Source organism: Eucalyptus grandis, chromosome 1 (assembly GCF_016545825.1).
Source record: "Eucalyptus grandis isolate ANBG69807.140 chromosome 1, ASM1654582v1, whole genome shotgun sequence".
In the NCBI taxonomy this organism is placed as follows: Eukaryota; Viridiplantae; Streptophyta; class Magnoliopsida; order Myrtales; family Myrtaceae; genus Eucalyptus; species Eucalyptus grandis.
Window position 1 is genome coordinate 12035389 of NC_052612.1, and position 25524 is coordinate 12060912.

A 25524-nucleotide genomic window follows, 5' to 3' on the forward strand; every position below is an offset into this window, starting at 1 on the left:
GAACCTTCGAAAATTCTTCTGTAAGCAATCTGTTTTGTCGTTTACTTATGTAATTCATATTAGATTTGTTGCTTTTTGAAGAATCGAGATGTGGATTAGTTGAACTGCTAACCTTACAAGAAAACCCCGAATGAATCAATAAATAATTAGTTGTCCACGTTAAAGAAACGGAAAAGAAAGAGACTTTCCCTTTCTCGGTAAGCGTTTCCGGTAATGTGACCGGAAAATTTATTTTGCTCGAGAAAGGGTACTTTAAAACGTATAAGTAGGTAGCAAAACATGAAGAGGTTTTATCTTCCTTCTTTAATGAAAAGGGGGCTAAAGCCAGTTACGATAAATTAATCGATTATCACCATTTTATTTCCTGAACAAAACATGAAATAACTCTCAAGGAGACAATAAAAAGAGCCTTAGCACTAGAAGATATCTTCTAAGTGTTTGAACGTTTGTCGATTCCGAGATTAGCAAGCTAATTGGCTAGATGATTGCTTTTCCAAAAGTTATGTTGGCTATTTTGAATAGTAAAGCAAGAATTTTTTGTTGGTGATAAAATATTAGGCCATCGGTTGGACTAAACTCACATGCTTGACAGAGGAGACGGACATGCGAAGGTCCAAAAGAAACAAAAAAATTTGAAAGGTGACCAAAAACCCCTCTTCCAACTCTATAACGAGATGGCAAAAGGCATGCAATCCTGTTAATAAAGGGATTAAAGGGGTGAGGCAGAACAGTATCAGATCTAGTATTTGATCCTTGTGAGCATCACATGCATATGTACATAAAAGAGAGGAGTGAGATTTCTTTTTTCTTTTTTTTTAAAAAACTCTGTATCAAGATTGCAATGCTGTTTTTCTTTTTCTAATAAAAAAAATGAGGTGCCATGAAAAGCAAATTTTGCAAAATGATACATCTAACTCATGTTCCTTAGTCGAGAGAAATAAGGATGATGATTGTGTCTTTAGAAGATACAACCATTGCACCCTAATAGCAACCCTTATATTTCTTTTTTTGGAAATATACTTTCTTTTGATAAAATTATCCACCAGATTATAAATTTATTGTACGGCAATCAATTCAAATCGAAACATTTAATTGTATCAATTTAGTCTAAAATTTTTGAACAATTTGCTAATTCAATCATAAACTTTTTAATAATTTATCAATTTAGTTTTAAACATTTTAACGATTTACCAATTTAGTCTCTTGAGCCAATTTTGAATATTCAAAATTTAATAAAAGATGAAAATTTTGGTGATGAAATTCAATAAGCTAAAGTATGTCATAGCTGATGCTAAGGGGGATTAAATTAAAGTTCCGTACCTCATAATACTTGTCATGCCAAACAGGGTCAAGATACTGCCACGTGGCCCCCTGTCATCGCCAGATGGTGTGAAATTATTGGGCCTCTCTTCTTATCCAATCTAAGTGATGTGGTCAACTTTGGTTGTCGAATATAAAGAGCCAAGGCGAGTCACGTGCAATCTTCTGACCTCAAAACGCACACGCAACGCGAGTTTCGTGCCACGTGTTCAGAGACAAAAATATTCAGGAGTAACATGTCAATAAAAACGAACACGTGGTATAGGAATCCTTTTCTTCTTGGTTGAATGATAAGTTATTCAATTTTGCTAAGATAAGAGGGCAGGGCCCACCAAGTCGGTTTCAATAGGACTCCAAAGGGAGGGGAAATGAGATTTAATTCTATGACAAAGATTTTCTTGTTTAGACTTTTACGCCTAATTTATAATTATGTTCACCTCTCTAAAGCGATGAGCTACCCAAATGTCTCGAATTAGAGCAATAGATGCCAGCCTTCGATGATGAGCAGGCATGCTTCCCACAAGAACGCGGGATTTGCAGAGGGCAAATCCCTTGTCAGTTCAAGACCGCCTTACTTGAGTAAGATAGACTTGTGCTTTTTTAGAGATGGAGTACTATAGGTTTTGAAGGAATGCTAGAATTTATGTTCGTGTGGCTGAGGAAACCGGTACTAGTCTTGCAAATCCATAGAGTAGGCTCCGTGAGGAATTACGATAGATCCACGAGATAGCATCCTTCGTCAATCTAGGTTCCAACGAGCCATGTTTGTTGATTTTGAGAGCTCCTTTATTATGTGGACAGCTGAATAATGTTCAAATCTTTCATTCATTAACCCACCAAGTGCAAGTAGCCTAATTTGGGCCATCAGCTAAGATCGTTAGTGTCTTACCCTGATTCATGAGGATGATGGGTGTTATAAGTTTCTCGGATATTCTTTCATTAGCTTGGACTTCCACATTAATTTTTAAGTTGCCTACAAGGTAACATAGTGGTCATTTATCCAAAGAGTCCAACATGGTCAAGTGCCCAAGATTAGTAACAAAGTATGACAGCTTATATGAAAATGTAGCAACTCAAATGTTGATAATAACAAAAATTGAATTCTCCATATTATTACAAGAACCTTAATGTTACAACCAAGCATAGGAATTAGACTTGATCATGGGTCTGATGGTTCACAGCCTGCCCAGGCCCTGCCAAGTTATAGGCATCTTTGGGCAAGCTTGGGCAAGAGCCTATATTTTCCCATTGATCACCGCTAATCAAGATATCAATAAGCTGTAAAATTTCGCAACTAGGAATTTTTATAAGAACTAGTAACATTCTACAAATAAGTATCACTAAGCTTTTTATGTATGGTTTGTAACTTTTCGTATGACAAAATGACTATGAACACACATACAAGAATAGCCAGTGACCTTTTGGTGTTGGGAACACTACTTGATCGGATCATACTTATTGAACCATCAATGATCACCTAACGGGGCTACACGAGCGACCCCCTAATTGGGCCCTGAAGTTGTGGGGGTTGTTGACATTTGCGGTCTTCGATGAACAAGTCGATTTTCCCATTAGGGGCCTAGCCAGCTAGGGCAAGTGATAAAAAAAAAAAGGTTGTTTTCTCCAAAGTTACCGTCAACCGATATTGTCAGCCCAGCCCAATTCCCCTAAGCAAGGGAGTTCGACGTTTTGTATTCATTTGGCCCAAGCAGGATCTTAGACTCGGTCATTTTACGCTCCGGTTTGTTGAAGGTTGATTAGGCTGGTCTATTGTATCGATTATTTATTTTCACAGAATCACAGATTAAATTATTTTAGATATGGAAGAGACGAGAAGAAAGCATGGTAGTTGTGATCTTCGCTGAAATATTTATGACGAAAGCAAAAGGTAGTTCTTGAAGTGTTTATGACTTTAACACTGAATTTTCTTTTTTGGCTCAACCCGAAAATTGCATCAAAAATAATTGTGACATATATGCATTGATTTTTGCTTTTTACAATAGTATGAATAACACAGGCAGAAGCCTCCTAGCTTTTATATTAATTCAATTTTAGGGTTTGTTTATTTCATTGAAAACTTTTTGTCTCTGAAAACTGTTTCAGGAAATTTATCTTTAGAGCAAGTAAACCATTTTCCGGTATTTATTTGCATTGAAAAGAAGTTGAAAAATTGGTTTTATGGTACTTGATTAGAAGTAAATTCACTAAATGCAGGTTGTATTGTTAAAAATGACATGTAATGACTAGCAAACTAGAATAAAACATGTTTGTTTATTCTATAATCCATTGAAATAATATGAATTACAAAGAAAATAGGAAAAAGAGGAATTACGTTGGGAAAAATTAGATATGATGGTGTCTTTTGAGAAGGTAGAAGAGCATGAGCATTATTGAAGTACATCGACGTGAATGAAACAGATGAGACTTGTCAGAAGAAAAGAAGAAAAAGTTGATGAGAGATAAGAAATAGACATAAAAGGAGCTATTCTTCTCATTTGGATGCCTAATAAGAAATCGAGGAAAATTATTTCCTCTTGCCAGAAGGAGAAGTCATTTTCCTCACTAAATTTCTTGTTTCTAGCTCATGGAAAATGCTTCCGTTGATCAAGGAGTTTTCGATCTCCAAACTTTGGAAAATCTTAAAACAGTTTTGGGAAAAAGGCTTTTCATTAGGGTGTATTCTTTTTTTTTTTTTTTTTATGACTCAGAAAACCCCGTAAGCCGATAGCCGGTGGGCAAACCCTGGGGCGACGCTAGCGGAAGACCCACCACCCCAACGTCACACTTAAGATCCCATGTGGCCAGCGGGATTCGAACTCCTCTCCTCTTCGCAAAGGATCATAGGAGTCTTATTCAACTGGGCCACCGCAGGCGGTGGTTTCATTAGAGTGTATTTGTTTCATACAAAATGAAAGAAAATGTAATTAGTCAAAACCATTTTCGAGGAAAATGACATTTTTAGTCGTTTGGAAGTATACTTGATAGTGAGACGGGAAAAAGTTTATCGATAATTACTCTTTTCGATATTATTTTATTTGTTCCTATTGTACGATATTGTAAATGATATCGGAATTTTTGTCTATGATATTACTAACCTATGAAGTATAAATTTTACGTTATTTAATTACCAAAAAAAATGAAACTTAAAAAAGACGATGCTGAGAAAAAAAAATAGAAAATACAAATGATTTAGGGCGTGCATGGTTGTGTTCTTTTGTTCGTTTATGAACAAAAAAAAATTTTGTTTTTTTGTTATCGGGAAAAAAAGAACATAAACGCATTTGTTTGCGTTTTTGTTCAAAATCTATTTTTTTTGTTCCGGAAACACTTTTGAAGAACAAATTTTCTCTCTCCTTTCTTTTATTATCTTTTTTTTTCTTCTTCTTTTCTTCTTTTTTCTTTGGCCGGTCGCCGGCCTCGGCCATGACCGGTGACCGGCCGTCAAGGGCCAGCGACACCGTCGAGGCCGAGCGTCGCCAACCCCTGGCGAGGCTCGGCCTCGCCTTGGCTGGGTGAGCTCGAGCTCGCCCATATCCACGAGGTCGAGCCTCGCTGGGGCCGGCGACGCCGACCTCGCCGGATCTAGGCGAGCCTAAGCTCGCTAGGGGCCGGCGAGCCTCGCCGTGGCCGGGCGAGGCGCCAGCCCTCGTCGACCATCGCCGGTCTCGGCATGGTTGGCGACCGGCCAAAAGAAGAAAAAAAGAAAAAGAAAATATTAAAAATTAAAAGAAATAAAAAAGAATATAAATTTACCAAATGTGTTTCTATTCATTTTTTATTCCCGGAACAAGTTTACCAAATGCGTCTTTCTGGTCAAAAATTGTTCCCCAGAACAGAAATAATTTTTTCTATTTCTGTTTCCCGAAATAATTTTTGAACAGAAACACAAACAAACGCACCCTTACTAACTTAATCTTTCGGTACTCAAAGCTTCACAAGAGAACAATTCTCCATTTGTGTGAGCGTGCTCATGGAAAAAGAGCTTGAGAAAACGATTTCTCCTGTAATGATGGAGAAATTGTTCTTTTTGCTTAAGTTAACTACGATTGTTTCCATGATTGTAAAATCTACCCGTCGATTATGCACGTTTATTGTGCTAAACACATGAAAGCAAATTTCATATAAATATATACACCCTAGTGTACTTTGTTTTTCTTAAATGGTACATGCACGTTTATATATTTACTAAACATGAATTAGATCCAGATCCACATTGCCAAGCAACTAGAAGATGCGAAATAAGTGCTGACCACGCATTTTTTTTCCACATAAAAAAGAAAAAAAGGGAAAAAAAAGTACATGTGGCTGATGCATCACATGACGCAAAATGAACATTTGTGACAGCAATTAATAAGTGCTGACCCCCCAAATTTCTCTTTTATGCCTCAAACTACATTCTCGAGCCACGTATATAATAAATACATAGAAAAACCAAGCGTTTAATAAAGAAATACTTCTCGTCTGCAGGACGCCAGGGCTTTGCGACTCCTAACGCAATGGTTGCCGTACAACATGCCCCAACCCACCGCCAAGGGGACCCACGTAGTTTCTGATCCAGGCAAATGGTGATTTAAAGGGATAAAAAAATTTAGAACTCCATATATAAGTGATTTAACTTATATCCACCCGAATTTCACATCGAATGAAGATTTAACGGATGATATGGGAGGAAGTTCACATTACTTTTTAAAAGAATTCCTTGGACTGCCATATATGATGAAGGGTGTGCAAAAGAACCGAGACCCGCCCGGACCACCTGGAACCGGACCGGAACCGCCTAGAACCAGTGGTTCTTAAGGCAACCGATCCGGTTCCCGATTCCAATTTATGGGAATCGGTGGGTACCGGTCCGGTTCCCAATTCCATGGGTGGATTCACCCACCCACCCATCTAGACCGGATTGGTTATATTATAATAATATATTAATTTTTAATATTAAAAAAATTCGAAATTAGCAAATCTAAAATTTAGGGCTCCAATCATCACCTTATCTCAATTCACTACTCTCCTACTCCATCTCATCTCTCTTAGTTCAAAATCTTCCCGAGCTCCCTTTCTCTCCGATTCACCTCCGGATCTACTTATCTCCTTTGAGTCCTAGTCCGAACTCGACGAACCAGTGAGTTAATTATCTTTTCCTCCCTCAAACTTGAACTCTCTCTCCACGTCGTTGCCGCCTCTGCATTCATTGTCACTATCGGCCTCTTCGTTGTTGGGCTCGTCTCGCTTCTACCTCCCCTCTTCCTCCTCCCCCTCCTCAGGCTTCTCCCCATCATCCTTGTCTTCGGGGACAGATGAACTCTAGGTCTAAGAATGGCTCATCGTCCCCATTGTCCTCCTCATTGTCGATCTCAAGGGAGGAGTGGGAGACGACGGAGGCGGTGGCCAAGATGGTAGTGGTGGCCGAGACGGAAGTGGAGCGAGGGTCGCAACCGGTTGAAGGCAAAAAGGGGAAGGCGTGGAGGTTGGACCGGTTCTATGGATCCACCTGGGAACCGGACTGGACTGGCGGTCCAGTTCCTAGGTAGATCCATACAATTAGCAAGCGGTTCTCGGTTTCAATTTTTTGAAACCAATTCTTAGAGGACGGTTCCCAATTCTAGGTCAGGAACAGCCCGCTCGAATCATACACACCCCTAATATATGAAGGACATTTAAAATGTCGATTCACCCTCTTAAATTTGAAGCATCATGATCCTCGCTAATTTTAATGATCGAATCCGATTCAAACCGAGAACTAAACCAAATCGGCTTGACCCGATTGGTTCAAGATCGGTTCTAGGGAAGTCAATTGCATTCCCACTTTTGAACCTCGATATAAGAGCATTATGACCCATGTCGGTAAATCAGGTAACGCTAGAGGTATGAAACTTTACAAAGTTAATTAATTAAGTGAAGGGACAAACTGCAAAGTGTTTTTGACATCTCGCTCATTCGAATTTATCACTTCGACTTCTAATCATCTAGGAACCCATTATTTCCGTGGATCCCCAACCTAATTCAATGAGCTATCGTTCTCCAAGCCTCGGCAAAAGAAAATAATGAAGTATTCCCGTCCCCAGTCAGCAGTGCTCTGCTGCTTTCTTATTCAAGGACTTGTGGGAAAGCACGTTTGCAACTTTCGAGCTAACTAAAGCGCATTTGCCCTTAAAAAGAGGTACATCCATTCATCTTATTGGCCTGCCGAAAGGACACCAAGATGTAGAAAAATCATCTTCCCACTTGCATCAGTACATGCACTGGAGTAGTGACCGTCGACCTAACATCAAATTCCAAATACCCTCCAAAGGGGCAGTCGCTACAAGGGCCGCCGGGCATGGCTTTTCTTTTTTTTAGCACAGTGACACGTGACTCTCTCGCTTTATAAAAGCGCCAACGTTCGCACTTTGAAGGCGTGGGGGCCGCCTCCAACGTGTTGTGTGCGTCTGAATCCATTACATCTTGGGCTTTTAGATCATGCGGACCCCTCGTGAAATATATAGGCATCAATGGGTTAGATACGATGGGCTCACATGTGGTTGAATGACCTTAGAAAAGCTCGTGAAGCGCTGACTTTCATATGTCGAGAGAGCGGACAGCTTCCAATCATTTGGATTTTTAAATGTGAAATTTATTGCTTAAATTACAATGATCCCGTCCAATCTTTCTCTTCATACAAACTGAAGATTCGAGAGATGCTTTACCTAATAACTTGACTCAGAGTTACTTTTGACGGCGAATAAGATTCTAGCTAATCCTAGGACTACACCTTCAACACGATGCATCACTTTGGCTTGGAATCTATCTACATGCCTACAAGGAATTCCATGATCTGCACTAGGTGTTTCCGATTACTCTCACTCAATTGAATTATGGAAGTGAGATTGTTATCGACAGTCGAAATTTGTCGAGAGACAGAGGCTGAGAACACGGGGCAAGGTAGAAAGAAAAACCTTTCCATCGCCATACACGACCGCGAAAAAAGTGTTTGTAACCTCACAATCTGTACCTAATGTGCAAGACATGTTCTTTGGAATTCAGCATCTAGCGGCTCCCTCTTCCACAGTTATATTATATAGATTACGCGAGCATGTGGCACATTGCGAATTGTAAATGCAGCGGTATGACGTCGTGTGCGCAAATTGCTTCTCATTCTTATCGAAAAACACCTGTACAGAAAAAAAGGGCAAAAGAGGAGAAGAGAAAAAACACAGAAGTCCCCTTCGAAGATCGGCCGATGATGCCCTTCTTATTTCCACATGCCACGTTGACTCTCTCTCTCTCTCTCTCTCTCTCTCTCTCTCTAGGGGGCCATGCGCCTTTTCTCGAACTATATAGACAACTGTACTTCAAGACATACATAACATTCAAACTCCATAATTCTAGAGAGAGAGAGAGAGAGAGATGAAGCCCTGTGCAAGGAGGCCAAAGGTGATATTAGTCCCCTATCCAGCGCAAGGCCACGTCACTCCCATGCTCAGGCTAGCCTCCATCCTCTACTCCCACGGCTTCGACCCGGTGCTCGTCACACCGGAATTCATCCACCGCAGGATCTCCCCCTCGGTCAATCCGGCGGCAGGGGCGGGGGAGGTGATCACGTTCTTGCCGATCCCCGATGGCTCGGGCACCAGCGACAGTGTGCCCCACGACTTCTTCTCCATCGAGAAGGCCATGGAGGATGTCATGCCCGTCCACCTCGAGCGGCTCGTAAACGAGCTCGACGTGGCAGACAACGGGGTGGCACTGATGGTGGTCGACTTGCTGGCCTCGTTCGCGATCGAGGTGGGGAACCGGTGTGGGGTCCCGACCACAGGGTTCTGGCCCGCCATGCTCGCGACCTACAAGCTGGTGGCAGCCATCCCGGAACTGGTCCGAGAAGGTCACATTTCCGATTGCGGTGAGTCTCGATCGCTCTTCGTTTCGGTCCATGCACTCCGCTTTATTCCAATTCATATTATTTCACTTCTTTCTATGCAATACTATGGTCTTGTATATGATTTCACGAGCATAACTAACATAATTGAGTTAGGTTACTGGAGAACAATCCAGCCCCTTCTTTCTCAAATAACGGACACTCGTATTACCTGGCTAATTCCTGAATAAATTATCAGAATTTTGGTACTTTCACGAAGGTATAATAAATGAGGGAAAAATCACAGCTAACTTTATATAAAAAGCTGTAATATAATATGCTATTGCATCTATTCTTGTTATCTAGCTACAAAGACTCAAGAAGAAGATCAAATTAATCCATTTCATCTATATCACGTATCTATCTGTAATACATATTCAGGTCAAACATAAATTTGTCTCACCCCCAAAATGAGGTAACATGAAAATTGTATAGTGATCTTTATTTATTTTAGAATATAATTGCCTCATGGAATTCATAAGCTTAAATGGAATGGACAGAGTTTAGAGGACTATTCATATATATATATACACGCATGAGTTGTTGAGTTCTACTAAACTTTAAGTTAGCAAACTTGACTTTTCCAAAGAAATAATGGGCCGCACATGCCTTCCATCTCAAATGAGGATAGATTGTTTCCAGGGTCAACTTCACTAATACTTGATAAATATATATATATATATATATATATATATATATATATATATATATATTAACAATGGTATTGTCGGGAAATCTATTTCATCCGCGTACGATCCAATCACGTTGCCTAGTGTTTTATATACCGATTGACTACGAAAGCAAATAGTTATATTTGGAGCATCAAAATAACAATTGCGACAGACGAATGTCACACACGTTGTGCCCACTTTACAATACGCCCTCTCCTCCGTCAAATCTACATATAGCTTAGCACGAATATATTCTAGCATTTTGGACAGTCCAAAGATTATTTATCTCATCTCTATGCGTTACTAACGTGGTGCTCCACGTAGCCTCATCGATGTCCAATCGAATTAACCTTTTTCCGAATTGAGAATTTTGGAATAACCTGGTTTAGAAAATCAGCGAGAGATCCTAGAAAGCAACGAAACCGGGTCCTTGGACCGTCTCTTGAAAACCACGACACCACGTGCCACGACGATTTCGCAATCTTTTCTTGGAGACCTAAAACGATGATGACTTACAACCCTAATCTTGGATATCCATTTTGCGAGATGTGACCACGTTGAATGAGTACTTTGTATTTCTGGCGTTGATTCTCACGTGCAAACGTGCGAAATGATGTGCAGGGATACCCCAGAAAGAAAGCGAGATACGTCAGAACCCCTCGTTGACCACCCAAGATCTACCATGGCTGATCGGGCCGGTCAACGCCCGGAAAGCAAGATTCCGGTTCTGGACTCGAGCTCTACACCGGTCGGCGTCCCTCCGGTGGCTCCTGGTCAACTCCTTCTCCGAGGAGGATGACGAAGCTGAGATCCAGTGCTTCCGAGACTACCCGACGATCGTCCCCATCGGCCCTTTGACCAACCCGTCCCCGTTGACAAAGAACACTAGTTTCTGGGAAGAAGACGCCACCTGCCTGACCTGGTTGAAGAATCAAGAACCGGACTCGGTGATCTACGTCTCGTTCGGCAGTTGGGTCAGTCCCATCGGACGTGACAAAGTCGCCAGCCTCGCCCTCTCGCTCGAGTCTACACGGCGGCCCTTCCTGTGGGTGCTCGGACCGTCATGGCGCGAGGGCTTGCCACATGGCTTCTTGGAGAGGGTCCGCAGCCGGGGAAGGGTCGTGTCATGGGCCCCGCAGGTGGAGGTCCTGCGCGACCGCGCGGTTGGGTGCTACTTGACGCATTGCGGGTGGAACTCGACAGTGGAGGCGGTGCAGTGTGGGCGGCGGATGCTGTGCTGGCCTGTGGCGGGGGACCAGTTTGTGAACTGCAAGTACATCGTCGAGGCTTGGCGGGTCGGGGTGAGGATGGCAGGGTTCGGGGAGAGGGAGGTCGAGGACGGAGTGAAGCGGCTCATGGAGGACGGTGAGATGGGGGAGAGGTTGGCGGAGCTGAAGGAGAGGATGATGATGGCAAAGGCGAACTCGAGAAAGGTGGCGAATATGGCAGGCTTCGTTGAAGATCTCAGGAGAATAACGGAGGATGATTCTCTGTAATAAGTTGGAAACAGTATTCGTTTTTGTTAGAGTTGTCTTGTTAGGGTTTTGAGTTGATCATCATTGTGTAACCATGCGAAAGTCCGTAAATCTTGAGATAGTATGGGTATGTGCGGTACTTTCTATTTTGCAGTATTTTCTGAGGAAGATTTGTAGCAACTATATCTGTTCAGCGTCAGATAATATACCACTAATAGTCCCACATTTTTTTTTTTTTTTTTTACACGTTAACTTCAGTACTTTCGACTGTACTTCTCCTATAAATGTTCATAAACTGAAATTTTCACATAAATCGAATGGACACCCTTTGACCTTATACGTTATTTACATGAGGCTATGAATTTCGTACTGATCAATTTTTCATGATTCAATGTTTGGATAATTTGGTTTTGCCCATCATTCTTCATTAGAGCCAGCAGTCCATCTGCGTTCCATCAAATTTATGCGTGGGAGGAGCATAGGAATGGCAAAGATTTATCTCATGAATCAAATTTTCTACTGTGCAACCATGTATGGTGAAGCTGCATAATAAGTAAAAGATTTGGTGGGAACACCACCAACTATTCAAAAAACTTAAGCTATTAGATGATAGCGCGATTTAATATTTAATTATTCTAACACTTCCCCTCAAGCTTAATCTAGTCTTTTTGCCTAGTACTAGGCATGAAAATTCAATTAGGGAGGCAACTGAGGCCTAGAAAGATTCAAACTCATAACCTCTAGTTTTAATATCATGAAAAAAATTTGGGACCACTGCCAATTATTTTAAAAGTTTAAACTGTTAAATGATGGCACAATTTAATATTTAATTATTCAAAAAATGAGGGTTGACCACACAATTTATCGAAGTTAAATATATGTGGTTGATGCACTGCATGACGCAAAATGATAAGAGTTGACCCCTCAATATTTTGATGCTACAAAGTTCACCATCCAACCACGCATAAAGAGAGGCAGGATTGGAAAAACAATCATGCTTCACAATTTATACGCAAGAGCTTGTGATTGCTAACGCCAAAACAGCCGTATAATACGCCCCACCCGAATCTCACAAAGAATACAAATTCAATGAATGAAATGGAAGGACAATCATTACTTTGTTTAGTTTTTCTTGGCCAACGTCATGCTTTCTCAATGAAATATTTACATATAAGGAAAAAAAAAGTAAAATGTTTCCCTACTTGCCAAAGATTTGATATTCAGGTTTTGGCGTTAGTTAATGATATATACTCTCTAATTGATGTGGATACATAATTTCCAGGTATTGAATTCCTAAATGCACTACGAGAAGAAAAAAAACTACTAATTGCTCGATCTTGTAATTTTTTTTTTCTGGGGCAATCTCATATGGAGGACTTTTCAAATGTTGATTCACCCTCTAACATTTAGAGCATTATAGTAGTAAAATTTTGTGGGATCACTACCAATTGTTTTAAAAGCTTAAGTTGCTAAACAAAGATGTTGTTCAATTTTTAAATATTTTATCACCCTCCTCTCACACGTAAGCTCGACTTTGGCCTATGATTATATGAGGAAATATCTAACACAAGAGGCAAATCAAGAGTCCGGAAAGATTTAAACTCAAAATTTCATGTTTTGATATCATGTAAAGATTTTTATGGAACCACTACTAATGTTAGATAAAAGCATGATTTAGAATTTGAATATTCTAACAATGGTCCCTATGAATATCACGATATAATAGCATCAGAATCCACCTCGGTACCATTCTATAAGTAAAGCAATGCTAGGAGTCTAAAACTTACAAAGTTAATTGATAAAGTGATGGACCAAGAGTTTTGATATGTCTCACTTATTTAAATATCATCACTTTAACATCTAATTTATTCGAAACCCATTTTTATGTGTATTTCCTTAAATATCTTCATTTAAATACTCCAAGCCAGGCAAAAGGAAGAACTATCCTTTCCCGAGTCAACAGTGCACTGCTCCTAGCTAATGAACTTGTGAAAAGCATTCGACCAAAAAAAAAAAAAAAAAAACTCGTGAAAAGCACATTTGCAACTTTGGAGCTAATAAAGTAAGACAGTTTTTCATATAATTGGCACGTCCAAAGTAAAACTAGATTGTGGCTTGCAATAAAATATCATAACGTGTGGAAAATCAGTTTCCATGCGCATGCAATGCCTGAATGAGATCCCACTAGTGCGTAGTGCTCATCAGCCAAACATCGATCCCACGTATCTCTTCCGAAGGGGACAGTAGCAAAAAAGGGCAGGCCTGGCTTTTCGAACGCCACCATGCTTTCTCGTAAAGCGAACATACCTTCTTGTCAGACGCGAGATGCTTTTTGGCGCACTAGGTATTGTGAATTCAATGCATTTCGGCCTTTAAATTATGCGGGTTCTACTTAGGCCCACAAAAATGCAGCAGGTTCACATTAGAAATGATCGGTTCTAAGATAGATAGATTAATAAATTCCCAGTATTTTAAACCCTAAAACCTATCTTATTTGCCCGAAACCGGTTTTAGAACCTATATTGTTTTTCTGATCCGATTCCATGATCTACTTAAGAAGCTGTTTTAACTTTTCCATTTTTTTGGTTTATTTTTTATAACAAAATTATATGAAACTTTTTTTTTTTTGGTCATAAGTAACGATTTCATTAAAATAACTAAGTCATATGTGGAGAAAATACATTAAAAGCATCAGCACATAGTAAATCAAATAGGGCAGGTGGGGTATTCTGAAGCCAATTTGGTGGAAGAGTATTGTTCCTGCAAGCTTTCGCTAGCCAATCCGCTAGCGGGTTTGATTCCCTTTTGCAATGGGCCAGGGAAATGGCCCGAAATAGCTTCATTTTTGTTCGCCCGGCTCACTGCAGACTTTGCTTCCCAACCGAAGTCTTCGAGAGTGTTGCAACCGTGCACGAGGGGAGACAGTCGGATACCACTTCCAATGAAAGGTGAGTTCGGTTAGAGAGGAAATTTAGGGTTTCGAGAAGGGCGATGGCCTCCGCCTCGTTCGCCGTGGACGCAGCCACCGGTTTCGCAAATCCATCAACAACCCGTCCGCCGGAGTCGCGGCACAAGCATGCTATAGCTCCCTCCGTTCTCGCCTCCTCCCCGTATCCTCTTGATTCTGGTTCGGCATCGCGCTTGGGAGAAATGAGGCGTCGATGTTAATTTTCAGCGATTCAGGGGATGGGGGCTTCCATCTTTGAGGTATGGTGTCGCTGTGTTGCTCTCCTTTCTTTTTGTTGTTCCAAGTGGAGAAGCTCTCGTGTAAAGCCTCGGCTTTAAAAATCGTTTGCTGTGGGTGCAGAGGGCGATGGCCATATATGAACTGATTGCAGTCTTTCCAAATGCTCCAGAGGGTAACCGTGATAAGGTCGAACTTTTTTGCACTGGTTTGGTTTTTTTTTACCATGTACAGCCAGTCGTCGAACCTGGTTAACCCTTTTCGGGACACTTTGATGTGCAGAGGGGTGGCTTTCCAAATCCTTGTCGTCCAGGAGCATAGCAGCAAGGTGTGCTCGACTGTTTCGGCTTCCTATTTGCAAAGCGGGCACAACGGATCAGGTACTATTTTTCGCCTGTATAAATTCTCCATTGTGGGTATTACGTTGTGGCAAGCATTCCATAGAAAATGTTTGATCTTGGGTAGGCTATTTGATTGCCATATGAACTTCCATAATGCTGGTTTTTGCTGATGCGAAGAAGTTGCTATGGCTGTTTGATATGATGGAGTGCCTACTTGTGCTTTTTTGTTTGGTGGATTGTCTCTATTGGCATAGTATCCACTTTGAACTGTGTATATCCCTGATTTGGTCTTCTCCCATACCAGTCTATCCTCTTCATTAGGCATTCCGATTGGTGTTGCTAATATGTCTTGGACTTTTTGGTCGTCAAACAATGTTTTTATCAAATGTTCATTCCAATTTCCAGTCTCTGGATCTATGAGACCAGCCACCTGCCTTGGTTCCCCATCCATAGCCGAGCCACCAATCTTTCCGCTTTTGAGCCATTTGTCCTCTCTAGTCGATATTGCATTACCATTCCCAACGGAGAACATTATGTTCGGAGAAATAGAGTCTCTTCCCATCAATATACTCTGCCATCCCCATGAGGATCTTGATCCTTTGCCAGCCTTCCAAAACTCACTGTGGATAGTACAACCCTTTCATTACTTTGCTTAGTAAGGACCGAGGATGCTGAGAAATTCTTCATGCTTGCTTTCCCAACATAGCCTTATTAAAAGCTATTAGATCTTTGAAGCCAAGACCCCTTCATCCTTCCCGATTTTCAGATCTTCCCATTTTTCCAATGTATCCCAAAGCATTCCGGCATTGTTTCTCCACCAGAAATTCGCCACTTTCGTCTCTATAGCTTTGCAAATCGAAATAGGGATTTTGAAGATAGACATGGCATACTGAGGAATGGCTTGTATAACAGATTTGATTAAGATTTCCTTCCCCGCTTTCGTCAATAAATTCTCCTTCCAGCTTTGCAATTTCATATGAACCTTGGCAAGAATCCATCCAAACATATCCTTCTTTGAAGCCCCCCAATCCGACGGCATTCCTAAATACTTCCCAGTTTTTTCAATTTCTGTCACACGTAGTTCAGAAGCCATATTTCTCCTCAAGTTGTTCGGGCAGGTTTTACTGAAATATATGCCTGATTTGTTGCGGTTTACATGACCAGATGCAAAACAGTATTGATGTATAATAGTGGCTAGGTTTTGACACTCCAATATTGTTCCATTTAGGAAAAGATAGAATCATCTGCGAATAATAAATGTGATAGAGTAGGGCAGCTGCTATTTAACTTGATTCCCTTAATGTGCCATCAGCTATTGCTTGTTTCATCATGTGTGAAAGCACATTTGCCACCAAAATGAATAAATAGGGCGAGAGTGGATCACCTTGTCTAATCCCACGTGTAGGCTTGAAGTAGGGCAGAGATTCCCCATTGAAATTTATGCTGAAAGCAACCGTTGAAACACACCGCATGACCCACCGGACCCACTGCTCACGTAAAACCCATTTTGATTAAGCTTGCCCCGAGGAAATCCCATTCGATCCTGTCATAGGCCTTTTGCATGTCTAACTTTAGAACAGCTTGAAACTTTCGTTTATTCTCCCTTGTTCTCAGCCCGTGTAGAACTTCCGCACAATCAATATGTTATCTTGGATTTGCCTACCCCCACAAAAGCGCTTTGTTCTTCAGCAATTAGGCTTGGTAGCAGTGGTTTAAGCCTATTTGTCATCACTTTGGAAATAATTTTATATATGAAGTTGCAAAGGCTGATTGGTCTGTACTGCTCAAGTTTTTCAGGGTTTGGGATTTTTGGGATAAGGGTTATATGGGTTTTGTTCATTTCTGGGTTTAAGTATCCTGTGTTGAAAAAGTTCTGTGTTTCTTTGAGGATATCCTGACATAAATCTGCCCAGTGTCTTCGAAAGAATAGTCCATGAAGCCCATCTGGTCCAGGAGCTTTAGTTGCTCCTAATTGTTGCATTGCAGTAGTTATTTCCTCCATACTGACATCTACCACTAACCCGTGATTCATATTCTCGTCCACCAAGGCAGGAATATTCTGTAGTAGAGGCTGAAAATCTCTAGAGCCTACTGATTGATATAAGTTTTGGAAGTATTTCCCGGTCATTTCCTTTAGATGTTGCTCCTCTCTTACCCATACTTCTTCTTCATTCTTCAGCATGGATATTCTGTTTCTGATCCTTCTCTGTATTACTGTAGCATGAAAGAATTTGGAATTTCAATCACCCCATTTGAGCCATCTAATTCTGGATTGCATGCCCCAATACATCTCCTCTTGTCTCCACAGTTGTTCTATTTCTTGTGTAATTTTCTTTGCTGTTGCACTTTCTTGTAGTTCGACCGTTCTATTCAGCAAAGTTTGAAGTTCATTTGTTAGCCATGCAAGTCTCATTTTAGCATTTGAGAAACGGTTTTTGCTCCACTTCATCAACTTGTTTGCTGTAATTTGTAATTTTTCCACCACTGTTATATGAAACTTTGAATAAAAAAATGATCCAAAGTAAAAAAATGAATAACAGAAATCCCTATATGCAAAAAATGCATAGTAATATACAATTATAAATGCCAAAAAATTCAAACATGTAACATAGAACATAGATTATAGAGCTTGAAGAGGAAAGACTATTGAGGAATTCCAACAAAAGGTAATGGACGAAGGAGTGCTGAGATTATAATTTAGGGGAAAAAGAAATTAGGATTTTGACTTTTAGCTTGTAAAACCGATTCTAAAATAGGGTAGTCCGGTTAAGTTCCCGAGTGGGTATTCATTGGGAACCTATTCCCCACTGGTTCCAACGAGAACCAATTACCAGAATTATCTTTCGGGCAGTTTGATTAGGTTTTCAGGTAGAACTGGTTTGATTGCACACCCCTAGCTCACATGCACCCGCATCATTTAAAAAGAGTTCGTAAAGTGCTAGTTCTTATAAGTATACGGAAGGCAACGAATTCACACATGTTAGAACTTCTCTCGATTTGTTTTATTTCTTAACTGAATTATAATAATTTAATTATTGAAGGGACACTTTACCTAATAGGTTTAATCAGAGTTCCTTATATCCATGGCGTGATGTTGAATACAATTCTACGTTATTATTACAATTACACCTTCAACCATCATGTCACTTTGCCCCTAATTCCATCTATATGCCTGCAAGGGTTCTTATGATTCATATGTGAGATGTGGATCCTCTAATCCACACAATACTCTCTCCCAAGGTATTTAATGAATCTCAATCCTTAATCTAGAGAATATGAAATTGTTGTCGACAGTTGAATTATGTCGAGACACAGAGCTCGAGAGACACGCACCGGCAAAAGATCTTTTCGTCCCTCTACAAAGTCTTAAAAATGCATTGTAATTTTACAGCCTGTACCTAGTACATGATCTATGCTCTAGAATTCAAAAGTCAAGCGGTTCCCTCTTCCATTGTTGTTATTTAGACGTAAAGAGCTCACATCTATGCATCAACCACGTAACTGGTACATGATGTATGCTCTAGAATTCAAAATCCCTCTTCCATTATTGTTATTTAGACTTAAAGAGCTCACATCCATGCATCTACCAAATAGCCTTATGACTAGTTTCCCTCTTCCATTATTGTTATTTAGACTTGAAGAGCTCACATCCATGCATCTACCAAATAGCCTTATGACTAGTTTCCCTCTTCCATTATTGTTATTTAGACTTCTACCACATAGCCTTATGACTAGTAAATCTAGCACAATTACGACATGTCTGCAATTGTGAAAAAGTAACATTAACAGTGTCATAATTTTCATACAATAATTATTTTATTAACATAACTTTTCAATTTATCGTTTAAGAACCATAAATTCTAAAAAGACATCAACTTGAGAGACAATAATGACTTACCTTGCATGAATCTCTTGCATGGTATTAATTAAATACAAAATCCTCCAACGTGGTTTGCCAAGGAGATGATATCATTGAAACATACCAAACGACGTGGTTTGAGCCTATTCCTTGCCCCAAGTTGATGATTTGGGGCTAATTAGGTTTCGATTGAAAACACTAGAACCTATTCTTATTTTCAAATCAAAAAAATTGTAGATCAATGAAAAGTCACTTTTGAAATTGACAGGAGAAGCGGCTCCCAATCATCTTAACAAATCGGACTCTTCCCCAAGATGAAGGTGAATATTATTGCTACTGTGGGCTCAGAACTTCAAAAAGCGCATCTTAGACGTATTGAATCCTGGCATGCCAGTATCGATCATTCGGCTGGCGATGCGAGAGGAAAAGCCATAGAATCTAGGTGATAATCGAGACGGAATGCAAATTCGGGGCACATTCATAAAGGAATCAGACCAGCGAAGGAAGCTGAGGAGGCGTTTGGGTCGTGCACCTTCTTGTCACGAAGCACGAATTGCACCAGATCTATGTAGGATTTATCGTCTGAAATATAATTTCGAAGTAACTCTACTCAATATTTATTTTTAAAAAGTACGCTACATAAATGACCAATTGATAAATGGCACCAAAGTGATTCCGTAATAACAATTGTACCGAAAAAGAGGAAAGAAGAAAACACAAAAGTCCCTTTCAAGATAGCAGCTTTTGCCCATCTCATTTCCACACTCTCCTCCTCCCGGCCCATGCGCCTCTAATTGAACTATATAAACAACTGTATTTCATGACATACATACATACAAAACCCCATAAAATCTAGAGAGAGAGAGATGAAGCTGTGCGCAAGGAGGCCAAAGGTAATATTAATCCCCTATCCAGCGCAAGGCCACGTCACTCCCATGCTCAAACTGGCCTCAACCCTCCACTCCCACGGCTTCGATCCAGTGCTTGTCACCCCGGAATTCATCCACCGCAGGATCTCTCCCCCGGTGGATAGGAAGACGGCGGAGGTGATCACGTATGTCCCAATCCCGGATGGCTCCGGCGCCAGTGATGGCACGTCCCGCGACTTCTTCTCAGTCGAGAAGGCCATGGAGGACATCATGCCGGTCCACCTCGAGCGGCTCGTGAGCGGGCTCGATGTGTCAGACGATGGCATGGCGCTAATGGTGGTCGACTTGCTGGCCTCATACGCAATCGAGGTGGGGAACCGGTGCAGGGTCCCGACTGTGGGGTTCTGGCCTGCCATGCTCGCGACCTACAAGCTGGTCACGGCCATCCCGGAACTCGTCCGAGAAGGTCACATTTCCGATTGCGGTGAGTCTCGATCGTTCGTCGTTTCAATCCATGCCCTTTGCTTTATCCCAAGTCGTTTCTTCCTATGCATTACTTCTGTTTTGTATATGATTTCTAGAGAATAAGCTAGATGCTTCTTTCTCAAACAACGCACACTCTTGTTACGAGGCTAAGTCCTGAATATATATATAACGAAGAACCACTGCTAACTGCTAAGTACGTACTGAAAACTTTAATGATCTAAATTGCTATTGCATCGATTGAAATAAAAGTTTTGTTTTAGCTAGGAAGACACGAGGAGAAGATCAAACTAATGCATTTTGTCTATCCCATCCATCTATCCTTATTATATATTACCAAGTCAAAAAGGAAATTTGTCCCATCCCCGAATTAGATAATATAAAAATTCTGAGATGATCTTCATATTAATAACTGTGGAGTAAAATATTACAACATACAACTCATGACAATATTATGAACTTGGTCTTCTCTTCAGTTTTAGATACTCTTTTGCCAACTGTAACAGCTGAGAATTTCTTATATTATACAACAAAGTTACATCGCGACACGTTTGATTATTTTAGAATAATTGCCTAGTGGAATTCATGAGATTAAAATCGACCGAGTTTGGAGCATTATTCATAAATATATGCAAGAGTTGTTGCGGTTCTACTAAACTTTTAGTCAGTACAATCGTCTTTGCCGAAGGAATAGAAGGCGCACATGCTTTCCATCTCAAATTAGCAAAGGCTGTTTCCAGGCCGACCATCATTTGATACTACAAAAATCAATCGTGGGATAGCCAGGAAATCTTTTTGGTTGCATTAAAATAATAATCGCGAAAGGGACAATGTCACACGTGTCTATTGCAGACAAACATAACATTAACTTAATCGACAAAAGCCCCTCGATTTATTTATTTTTGGGTTTTTTTTCCTAATACCATCTTGTCGCGCCCTTCTTCTGCTGCACCGCCAATGCAACCTATAATAAAACATGAATATACTCTTGCAGTTTGGACAAGCCAGGATTATTTATCTTATCTTGATTTAATTAATAAAGTGGAAATGATAATTTACAATAGCCTGGTTTTAGAAATCGTGGAGTGACTATAAAGTGACAAATCTGGTCCTTTGACCATCTCTTGAAGACCACGACACCACGTGCCGTGATGTACGATCCTTATCCAAGATCTAAATGAAGATTATTCGCAACCCTCATCTCGAACATGATTGTAATTATTCTATCATGAGTCGTAACATGAGAATGAGTGCCTTGTATTTCTGGCGTTAATTGTCACATGCAAACGTGCAAATATAAATTTTCAGGATTACCACAGAAGAAGAGTGAATTACGTCAAAAGCCCACGTTGACTACCCACGACCTGCCGTGGCTGATCGGGCCAGTCAACGCCCGACAAGCAAGATTCAAGTTCTGGACTCGGACTCTTCACCGGTCGGCATCTCTCCGGTGGCTACTGGTCAACTCCTTCCCTGAGGAGGAAGATGAAGCTCTGATCCAGTGCTCCATAGACCACCCGATGATCATCCCCATCGGGCCGTTGACCAGCCCGTCCCCCGTGACCAAGAATCCTAGCCTCTGGGAAGAAGACGACACCTGCCTGACCTGGTTGAAGAATCAAGAACCGAACTCAGTGATCTACGTCTCGTTCGGCAGTTGGGTCAGTCCCATGGGACGCGACCAAATCGCCAACCTCGCCATCTCGCTCGAGTCGACGGGGCGGCCCTTCCTGTGGGTGCTCGGGCCATCCTGGTGCGAGGGCTTGCCGCATGGCTTCCTGGAGAGGGTCCGCAGCAAGGGCAGGGTCGTGTCGTGGGCCCCACAGGTGGAGGTCCTGCAGGACGGCGCGGTGGGGTGCTACTTGACGCACTGCGGATGGAACTCGACGGTGGAGGCAGTGCAGTGCGGGCGGCGGATGCTGTGCTGGCCCGTGGCGGGGGACCAGTTTGTGAACTGCAAGTACATCGTCGAGTCGTGGCGGGTTGGAGTGAGGCTGGGCGGGTTCAGGGAGAGGGAGGTCGAGGACGGAGTGAGGCAGGTCATGGACGACGGCGAGATGGGGGTGAGGTTGGCAGAGCTGAAGGAGAGAATGATGACGTCGAAGGCAAGCTCAAAAGCAGCGGCTAATATGGCAGGCTTTCTCGAAGATCTCAGGAGAATGGCGGAGGATGATTCTCTGTAGTTACTTAGCTGGAAGCTTGGAACAGTAATCGTTTTCGTTATAGTTGTCTTCATAGGGTTTTGAGTTGATCATCTTTGTTTAAAGGCTATGCAAAAGTCTGTAAACCTTTTGATGGTAATGGTATGTGATGCATGCGTATGTCTTTTTTCTTTTTCCTTTTTTGTATTTTCTCTTTTGCAGGATTTTCTGAGCAAAATAGGTAGAAACGATATATATTGGCTCAGCATATATAAAGGTCATATACGGCTACCGCCAGTAGTCCTACTATTTTTTTTTTTTTTACGTGAACATCAGCACTTTTAATGTACTTATTCTATGATGTTGAAAATTTTAAATATCCACTTACATTGAATAAGACACCCTTTAACTTTATAAGTTATTTACATAAGGCTATAAATTTCGTACTGATCGACTTTTCATGCTTCAATTCTAGGGTCGTTTGATTTTACCCATCATTCTTCATTGGAGTTAACAATCTATTTGTGTTCAATCAAATTTACGCATGGGAGAGGACAGGAATGGCAAAGATTTACCCCATGATCATTTTTTTGGCTGTGCAACTATTGTATGGTCATAATTAAGTTTCGTTCTTTTCAATCATGGAAAAGATTTGTATTATCATATAATTGACAGAAAAATAGTAACGGATCAATATTACTCACTTAAAATGAAGTAGTTTCGATAACTATTCCATGAAATAAAAAATATTGATTATATGAGTCTCGCAGCAAGATCTACTTCAGAAAAATAGTCCCCATGATTTTAGTCCATGTCACGTTTAGTTTAGGGTGATTTATACTTGGTGTTATGAAGCAACTAAAGGCTGCATAATGAGGGTTGACCGCACGATTTCTCGAAGTCAAATATACGTGGTTGATGCATCACATAACGCAAAATGGTAAGTGTTGACCACTCAATATTTCTCTTTTATGCTACAAAGTTCATCATCCAACCGCGCGCAAAGAAAGACGAGATTGGAAGAACGATAATACTTCTCATTTGTAAACGCAAGAGAGTGCGAATACTAACGCAATAATTGCATATGATACGCCCCAAGCCACTCAATTTCTCTTTCATGCCAGAAGTGATTTTTTTTTTCTCATTTCACCTGTTGTCAATTTGTGATCAAATAGTTTAAACATCGAATTAAGGATGTTGGAGTATCCCGTGTCACCAAATTTACGGGATTTATATTTCTTTATATACATACTTTGGGTTGAATATTCTAACAAAAGATTTATAAAAAAAAAAGATCAAAGTTTAAATGTCCATCTATAAGAGTGTTGATTAATTTATTCCCACCCGAATCTGACATAGAATACAGATTCAACGAATGAAATGTACGGAATCACTACTTTCTTCTTCTTTTTATTGGCTGACGTAATGCTTTTCTCAATGAAATATTCGAATATAAGCAAAAATATGAAATGTCTACCTATTAGCCAAAGATTTGATATTTAAAATTTGGCGTTAGCTGATGATATATATTCTCTAATTGCAGATAGTTAATTTCCATGTATTGAAATCCTAAATGCTGCACGACAAGGGAAAAAAAGTATTAAAGGCTCGGTCATGTAATTTTTTTTTTTTTTTTTTTGGAAAACCTCAAATGGTGGACATTTAAAATATCGATTTGCCCTCTAAAATTTAGAGCGTCATGGTTATTAAATTTTATGAAACTGCTAGCAACTGCTCGGAAAACTTAAGATGCTAAACTAAAGTGTTGTTTGATATTTAAATTTTTTAATACTTTGCCCTCATGAGTAGGCTAAATTTTGGCCTATGACTAGGCATGTAATTTTTTAATAAGAGACAAGGAGTCTGGAAAAATTTAAACTCAAAATCACATGCTCTAATATCTTATAAAGATTTTGTGAGACCATTATCAATAATAGACAAAACAATAATTTAATATTGAAATATTCTAGTAATGATCCTAATTTATATCACGATAAAAGAACATTAGAACCCATATCGGTACCATTTTGTAAGTAGAGTGATGCTAGAGGTACAACATTCTATAAAGCAAATTAATAAAGTGATGGGACCGAGTGTTTTAATATATCACATTTATTTAAACATTATCACTTCAATGTCTAATTTATTTAAAATCCATTTTTAGGTGTAATTCTGAAAATATTCATTGAGCTATCCTCCTCCAAGTCTAGCAAAAAAGGGAATTATACTTCCCGAAGTCAATGGTGCACTGCCTCCAAAAAGAGTGCAAAAAAAAGTTATAAACTATTATAATTGTGTCAATTCAATTCTAAACTATTATGATAATACCAATTTAGTCATAAACATTTTCATATTTTGCCAATTAAGTCTATCTAGCCAATTTTAGATGTAAATTATAGATGTCAATGTTGACAATCCTACCTGATAAAGTCAATGCTAATGTGGATATTTTAATAATATTTTGATAATTTCGATTTTTTTTTTCTGCTTGTTTCCTTTCATTTTGGTTGTCTCACCTAGAGTTGGTGGGCCATGAAGGCCCTCAGGGCCCTCGCGCCCTCGCCCACAACCGACGAGGCTGTGATGATCCTAGGCGAGGCCATGCTAATGGCATTGCCCAAATTTAGCGAAGACCTTTGTGACCTTACTCGCGGCCAGCAGAGCTATGACCCTCGCCCGCCAAAATGAAAAAAAGGTAAAAATTGTCCATGTCATTATCAATCGTGCCACGTAGGATACTAGTGTACACCTTAGTAATTTCTTATTAAAATTAGCCGGAATAATTAAATTAGCAAGTTGAGAAAAGGTTTAAACTAAATTAACACACTTAAAATATTTAGTGCTAAATTAGTTTAAGTGCAACAGATTTAGCAAATTTCGGGTACTTTTTCCGTTCATTATTCATGAGCATTTGAAGTGCACATTTGTAACTTTCGAGCTAATAAAGTAAAATTTGGGGGCGCCGAAAAAGAGGCACATCATAAAGGGAAAATAAGTTGTAGCTTGCGATAAAATATCATTCACGTGTGGAAAATCCTCCTCCATGCGCGACAACGACATCAGATCCCACCATTGCGGTAGTGCCCATCAACCCACCATCAATTGCACCTTCCAAGAGGGATAAATCCACATCTGTCAGAATCCCTCTCGAAGTGGTTTCTTTCTTAATTGAATTATAATGATCTTGTTCAATCTTTCCCATCTTTTGCTACGGACTATTATCGGTTAAACTCAAGATTCACGAGATAATTTACCGAATAGCTTGAAACGGGGTTCTTTTTATGTCCAAA

The 25524-nt window shown here is 40.3% G+C and overlaps 2 protein-coding genes across 2 annotated transcripts; both read left to right on the forward strand.

Moving 5' to 3' along the window:
• Nucleotides 1–8646: 8646 nt before the first annotated feature.
• Nucleotides 8647–11574, forward strand: LOC104433537 (UDP-glycosyltransferase 82A1). Its single transcript, XM_010046329.3, has 2 exons — nt 8647–9196; nt 10504–11574. Exons 1-2 carry the CDS (start codon nt 8704–8706, stop codon nt 11376–11378), a joined length of 1368 nt encoding a protein of 455 aa, XP_010044631.2. The 5' UTR covers nt 8647–8703; the 3' UTR covers nt 11379–11574.
• An 8080-nt stretch (nt 11575–19654) lies between these two features.
• On the forward strand, nt 19655–22360 carry LOC104454338 (UDP-glycosyltransferase 82A1). Its single transcript, XM_018868489.2, has 2 exons — nt 19655–20094; nt 21402–22360. The coding sequence occupies exons 1-2, from the start codon at nt 19677–19679 to the stop codon at nt 22274–22276; spliced, it is 1293 nt and encodes a 430-aa protein (XP_018724034.2). The 5' UTR covers nt 19655–19676; the 3' UTR covers nt 22277–22360.
• Nucleotides 22361–25524: the final 3164 nt, after the last annotated feature.